This window comes from Protomyctophum bolini (assembly GCF_963924005.1).
Source record: "Protomyctophum bolini genome assembly, chromosome: 10".
Lineage (NCBI taxonomy): Eukaryota > Metazoa > Chordata > Actinopteri > Myctophiformes > Myctophidae > Protomyctophum > Protomyctophum bolini.
In genome coordinates, this window is record NC_137871.1 from 31,081,659 (window position 1) to 31,089,037 (window position 7,379).

At 44.2% G+C, this 7,379-nt stretch overlaps 1 protein-coding gene across 1 annotated transcript; it reads left to right on the top strand.

The window, feature by feature from the left end:
* Positions 1 to 250: 250 nt before the first annotated feature.
* On the top strand, positions 251 to 6,757 carry LOC308322663 (uncharacterized protein; the record flags this gene model as incomplete). Its single annotated transcript, XM_080774058.1, has 5 exons — positions 251 to 425; positions 2,802 to 2,910; positions 4,199 to 4,304; positions 4,504 to 4,744; positions 5,029 to 6,757. The coding sequence occupies 5 exons, from the start codon at positions 251 to 253 to the stop codon at positions 5,190 to 5,192; spliced, it is 795 nt and encodes a 264-aa protein (XP_080630184.1). The 3' UTR covers positions 5,193 to 6,757.
* Positions 6,758 to 7,379: the final 622 nt, after the last annotated feature.

Consider the following 7,379-nt stretch of genomic DNA (forward strand, 5'->3'; position numbering starts at 1 on the left):
CACCGAACCCAGCAACAGAGCGGGAGAGGAACTTCCACTTCCACTTCCAGCAATTAGATTGCACCTGTTCCCACACTACAGCGCTAAGGAAACAACACAGGCGCTCACTATAGTCTATTCTTCTGGCCACGCTTGGAGCTCCCAACTAAATTTACCCCCAAAGCGGAGGGAATACACGCCACTGCCCCGGGAGCTGAGGGAGACAAGAGGGTACCAATAGACTCTGGTGCACAGAAGCAGGAGGCGCAGGATGCTGGCCAAAATCCTTGAGGATATGTGGGTGGAGCCGGAGGTGTTGGAAGCCCTGAGCGAGGAGCAGAGGAGAATCCTCTTCCTCAAGATGAGAGAGGAGCAGGTTCGACGTTGGAGAGCGAGGGATGATCTTGAGGGGAGCGGGGGGCTAGAGACCCCCATGCCAAAGAAAGGTAAACTGCTGTTTAATGCACAAGGATCATCACTTTTGTGGTTAAAGTCCTAGAAAATATAAATTTCTAAACTAAATCATGTGCCTCAGTAAAAGAGGTTTATTTTTGGTTAATATTCAGAAGAATTGAAAACCGTTCTCCGTGATGATCATTTTCATATGAAGGATAAACGTTTATTCGTCAAAGGGAGCGATATCTTCCCCCAAAAAAGAACGCTCCATTTCAGAAAGCACACAAGACCTGTCTGTGTCTTGCTGAGGGATCGTGAATTGACATCCTTACTTTTACATACACGCCTACATGTTCTTCAAACTTACCGACACTGCAGTGTGCACACATACTGTAGGTGTGTCTGCATGTACTATACAAGGTGTTCCCCAAAACAATGTACTATGCACTATGTACACTGTAGCAGCACATACTATAGTGTACTATACTGGAACATAATGTGTGTGCCTGTGCCATGTGCATACTTTCCTTTATATGCCCTTACGTTAGTTGAATTGCATCATACGTGCACATGTGTCCCTAGCTGTGTCACACTACTAGGCCAGTAGGCCTCTACCTGTGCGGTGAATAGGGTTGAGTAAGCTCTGGGGTTTGGGAAGGCACCACGTTTTAAACTACATATCAAGTTACCCTCTTTGTGTACCAATCTCTGCTCTGTCACCTGAGAGGCTATCGTGTGTGTGTGTTGAGCAACCTACAATCTGCATCTATTCTCTTTTTTCATGGCCCCGTGGCCCAGAAAGGCTATCCTTACACGCGTATATTCAGTCACAAGCCTCCAAGTGTCACAGACACACATATACTCACAGTGTCACACACAAAGGGCCGGCGGCCCATGAAGATTTCCATTACGTTAATGCTGTGCTACATTCCTTGTTAATTCCTAGGTGTGGATGCAAAGGTCATTGATGGGTGCGATATAGGACCATAACGGGATCATACTGTATCTCTGTAATGGAAATCACCCCTCTACAGCCATCACATCACACACAAGTATATACCATTCAGTACAGTATTGAGAGGAATTACTGAGTATCCCCCCCAAAAAAAAAATACAAAGAAATTAAATCACACCTGTGTGAAGCAAGGGGCGCTCGCGCTCTTATCACCATACATCATCGCATTCCAGCTAATCACAATTTGCGTCCTCACTTTTGTCTTCAACGTTTGTTTACACAAACACGATCAAATCTGGGCATAGGAGGGGCTCTTCAAAAAAAGAATAGAATAACTTTCACACACCCCTCTTTTATCCACTGTTTGACTATATATTTATACACATGTTCATGTACACTTTGACTACAAGTAGAGGTCACCAGTAGATAGCTCTAAATTCCTTATTTCTGTACCTGGCAACCGCTTTTGTACTCTTTAATGTAGCCCACTATATCTCTTTAGCCATGTCTGCCTATCTGTCCTGTTTCATAATGCTGTGCTGCAGCGACAACTGGATTTCCCTTATGAGATCAATATCTATCTTATCTATAGTATTCGTATAGGCTATCTATCACTGCTATTGACAACAATGGAGATTTAAAACTGTTCAGCTTGGGTGGTTCCACTTGTATTGCAACACATGCCTGTTTATATTCAAACTGCAGCAGTTTGAATGTGAATGCCAATAAGTTGATATGCCAAGGTCATGTTGACATAGGGCTTCAAATGCAGTTAATTATAGTGAGATAGGAGGAGACTGTCAGACTGAGCAGTTGAAATGAGCCAATTTACTGGATTTCTTCTGTGATTATCGTTGATTTAGTCACTAAGACACTGGCAGACCGCAGACGACAGACGTTGATATCCCTCAAACACATCAGACAGAAAGAACAGGGAGAAAAACATGCTGTTGTGGTCGACACAGCGCTCTACTGCAGTGTGTACGCTTGTAAGACAGCACCATCGTCTGGTCAAAATGCATTATAACATCTAAAGTTGTCTAGTCTAAAAAAATAAATGGAGATCAATCGCATTGGAATGAAGCCATCGGCCATGTTCTCTAAACCATTGGTTCCCAAAGTGGGGTCCGGGGACCCCCAGGGGTCCTTGAGGGAGTTCCAGGGAGTCCCCAGCTAAATGATAGAGATAGAAATTCCATTAAATGGGGGTCCGTAGACTAATGCATGTCAAACGGAGGGTCCTTGAAATTAAACGGGTTGAGAATCACTGCTAGAGCCTTCTCTCATGGGGATCCTTACCGTCCTTGCCATCCTTGGCATATCTTTTCTTTTCAAATGGGGGTCCGCGGGCTAATTAGTGTCAATATGGGGTTCCTTGACATGAAAAAGTTTAAGAACCACTGCTCTAAACAAACCATACGTCGTCTATAAACTCACCGATGTGTACATATGTGCTATTTTTTTTTACTAGGTTCCAGCAAACATGTAACCTGGCTTTTGGGTCGAGACGGCGACATAAGTGTCTGTGTGATTGGACCGGTGGATGATTTCAGGTCCTCCAAACTTCTGTTAAATCACAGGTAGGCACAGAACCACTATATGCTATTGTGCAAAGTTGATTGGAGTCTGTCTGGCTCCTCTAGTCTGAAGCTTAGCGCTGTCATTGGATACTCAGTTGGTTATCTAGTATCAACCACTGACGAATGTAAACATGGCAAACGATAGGCTACAATTTCTAGATTCAAAATGGCATATGGTAACAGGGCTGTCATATTTGGCTGTTAACTATCGTGCAACAGGGGGAAAAGTTTAAATAGGGTTAGAGTAGCCTACCTGTTTTATGTAAATTGTTTATAGGCTACTTGCAACGTTGTTGCTACAGTAGCTAGCTACTATAGCTCTGGTCTGCATGATCCGACTGCAGACTATATTGACTTTATGCACACCGCTGCCATCTTGCCAGCAAGGTGCTAATTAGGTGCAACTTCCCATTGACGGCCCATTCATCCAAACAGAAAAGTCCTATCTGATGGTATTAAACAATGTCAATCACCAACCTTGCAGCTGTACGAAAAGCTTGAATTATCCTCTTACTATCGGCAAAGTGTTTGTTTCATAAAAATCCACCTTAGGCATGTTATGAGCTACTTCCTGTCTCAAGACATTCCTTGCAGATTATTTTCTAAGTGTCAGAGTTTGGAAGCACTTGTTATCAGTAAAGCAACCTCCTGCTGCCTCCTAAATTATGTCAAATTCAAAACGGGTGGTATGCATGGGCTGTGGAGTGATAGTCAATGAGCACTTCCAAACTCCAGCACTTGACAAAAAATCACCTGCAAGGAATGTCTTGACAGAAAGGAGCTCATAACATGTCTACAGTGAATTTTTATGAAACAAACACTTTGCAGATTGGAAGAGGATAATGCTTTTGCAATGTTGGTGAGTTTTACGTTGTTTAAATTAATACAATTTATAGATAGGACTTTTCTGTTTGGATGAATGGGTTGTCAATGTGAAGTTGCACCTAGTGAGCAGTAGAACCTTGCAGTCAAGATGGCAGCGGTGCCGGTGTGCATATTAGGTCAATTGTTTTGGGAGCAAAGGTTGAACAAAAAATAACAGACATGTTTCCTTCAGGATTAATAAAGTATACTATGTAGATATAGTAGCCCTACTCTGCTAGTTTTCTATTCTACCAAGGTAGATCATAATTAGCTTAAGCTATCGGGTCGAAATTAGCTCCAGATTTGGCATCTAGAAGGGAAACAGGTAGTACTCCTGGGTCCTCAGGACAGTCACACTACCTTTAAGGGTTAAGAGGGTTAAAGCTATTATCTCTGGCCTAAACTGAAAGTCTTTGTCTTCCAGATTCCAGAGAAATGGTATGAATGGCATCCAGACGATGACCTTGCTGCCCGAGAGAGACACCCACCAACACAACTCCAAACAACACTTACAGCTGCTGCCCAGTGATGTAAGTGCGCTTTTGTGGGTTGTGTTTGAAGTTGGTTGTGGCTTAAACAGGAGAGGGTACAGTGGTCAGGTGTTGAATTAGTACGTAGTAACAAACAAACAAAATACTGAATTAGACAACAACATAGAAAGACACGGAGACAGAGAGTGTCCGAACTGTCCTCGACGTCTGCTTGAGCTGTGTCTCACTTAACATCCAGGAGGACGACATAGTCACGCCTAACGACCGCTCATCCGAGGAGGAGCTGGATTCTGGCAGCGCCGATGACGACCCCAAGGACCTGGCAGAGGAGGACAGCGATAGTGAGTCAGACGGCTGCGGTGCGGCCAACCTCAAACAGTGGCCTCCTCTCTACCGGCCCCATCCCAGTAGCCATGGCAACCAGCCGCCACTCACAGACCGACTGTCAGGCGCAGAGAGGACACACACGTCGGACAAAGGTGAGAGAGCAAGAGAGAGAGAGAGAGAGAGAGAGGGGGGGGGGGGGGGGGGGAGGGAGAGACAATAATGACGGCAAGAGAATGGTATCCTATGTCCATGCAGGCTTTTGTGCACAGTAAAGTGTACGTAAATCCACAGTAAATATCGACCGTTACGTGTCCATATTTACATCCTCCGAGCTAAATGAAAAGTGAACACAGAGGATTTTACTGTGTGTGTGAACCGACGTATGAGTCTGAAAATTATGTATTCATGCGATTTTCTTTGTCATGCTCCTGTCCAGCGGCGGCGGTGACGGCATGGCGCCAGGAAGAGAAGACGACAGGTCGCGTGGCACAGCTCAGGAGAGCGTTTGCCAGCAGTGGATCGTCCAATGCCTTTGCCAAGCCACCGGTGCCTACCAAACCACCTCACCTTAAAAAACTGGCCACTCCATTGGTCCACTGAGCCTCCACGGAAACTGTCAACGAGCCATAGACCGTGACTGTTGTTGGGGGGGGGGGGGGTCGATGCAATAGAGATAAAAGAAGTGAAGTGAGAATGTTGAGGCTGAGCGTGGGGTCAGCTTGGTTAGGCTTCACTTCCATGACCTACCACTACACAGACGTACAGCCGCCTGAAAGAACAGACTGACAAATGCACCTGGAAGCTTTTGAACTGCGGATCAGCCAAGAGGTCCACAGGAGTGAAGCACCTTTGATGATGCCAAGTGAATATAAATTCACCCAGCTGCTTTGATATTGACTGAAAAAACTGATGGATGTATACTGACAGATAGACAGGCAGGTAGAGCTAATGCTACATTACAGGTGAAAAAGCACCAGCCTCCTTGAGATTCAACCGTTAAATGAAATTCTCCTTACAGCAGACGTCAGAAAAGAGATGCGTGCCTGACCCAGTGACCTGAGAGTTCCAAGGGTTAGATCCTTTTCTTCATTCGTCCATATCACTCTCTGGACAGTAGATAGAATACAATGGAAACATGTCCTCATCTGTTTTAGTATTGGTGATGTCAGAAACAGCCTTTGTCAGCATTTTGTTTAAAGTAGCTAAATCAATGAGTCAAAAAGCAAAGTTCTTCCATAATGTGGCCTCTATGTGGTTATTCAGCTAAAAGATGGTTCGGAAGGTACTTTTTCAGAATAGTTTAACTCAAGTTTAACTATCAGTTTTCACTGGCTAAGAACTTGTGCCTTTAATGACTTAACAAAATGGATGGACTTAACAAACTCCCATATAACTTTTGATATTCATTTAACGTGTTTACTATATCTGTTATTTTTGTCTGTCGAATGAATGTGCTATGATGGGGAGGGAACGTTATGTTATAATAATCAGTGACATGACAGGTTTTGCCTTTTGTGTACATTCCCAAACAAGAACTGTCTCTCTTTGAATAGACATGGAATGTGAGAAATTAGGCTATAGAAAACATAAACAAAAGGTAAATGTTAAAGAGAAAAAGGAAACAAACTAATAAAACGTGGACCTTTTTATATCCTATTACAGGAAGAAAAAGCTTCTCATGAATGATGTCACAGTTGTTCAGCTTTGAGGAGTGGAATGTTTAACCAGTAGTTACTGCTTAACTATGTGGTCACATGCATCATTTACTTGGTCACTTATTCTTTACCAGAGGCGACTGCTCTGACAGACACTTGAAACACCTTCTATCCACCCTTTACACCTATACACCCTTTAGTGTATCTGTTGTGTTTTTGAGGGGTGCTAGCCCCGCCAATGTTTGGCTTTTGAAATGACGTTGTATGGCAGCCATGTCTATGGACTTTTAATGTTTGTTAGAGCACTTTAAACAAACAGAGTAGCAGCCAAGCCTATGGACTTGTAATGTTTGTTTAGAGCACTTGACGTGATGTGTCATGTGGCAGCCAAGTCTATGGACTTAAAATGTTGTGTCTGTGAGTGTGTGTGTGTGTGTGTGTGTGTGTGCGGGGGGGGGTGATGTTTTTATTAGCACCTTGACTTTGCATTTCAATAAAGTTACATCTGTTCATATGTTAACATTCATTCCGCGTGTAGTAGTGTACCTTTTGGGCCTGGCAGAACTCACGCTCTACGTGTAAAATTCAAGGCCTGGAAAAAATAACAACAAATGGAGGCAGACAAATAACAAACAAACAAAAAAGATTGAAAGATTCCGAGACGGACACATCATTTGGAGATGTTGCGGCTGTTATTCACAGCGCCAATCATGCGGTGTCCATTCAGTGGCATGCATTAAGGGGCTAATATAGTTGAGATCAAACAGACAGCATGGCGGGCCGATTAGTGTGCAGTGCAGCAGACACAAGAGTGTGACGACCAAGGGAGACATAGCAAATGGGAGTCAGGTCACGGGAAGCGCTGACTGTGTGCCAACTCAATAAAAGCCCTCCGCATTCCCTCTGTACCTCCACACCCATCAGTGTCACGACTCTGGCTCCATGGCTGCCTCTGTGTATGTGTGTATGTGCACGAGTGTCTATTGAGTGTGGACATGCATACCTCTATTCATGTGTAGTGTGTGTGTGTGTCTGTGTGTGCGTGCGTGCGCGTGCATGCATGCATATCTCGAATCATGTGACCCGACACACGGGCAGTCATGCACCCAGTGTGAAAAGCCCAGCTATATAT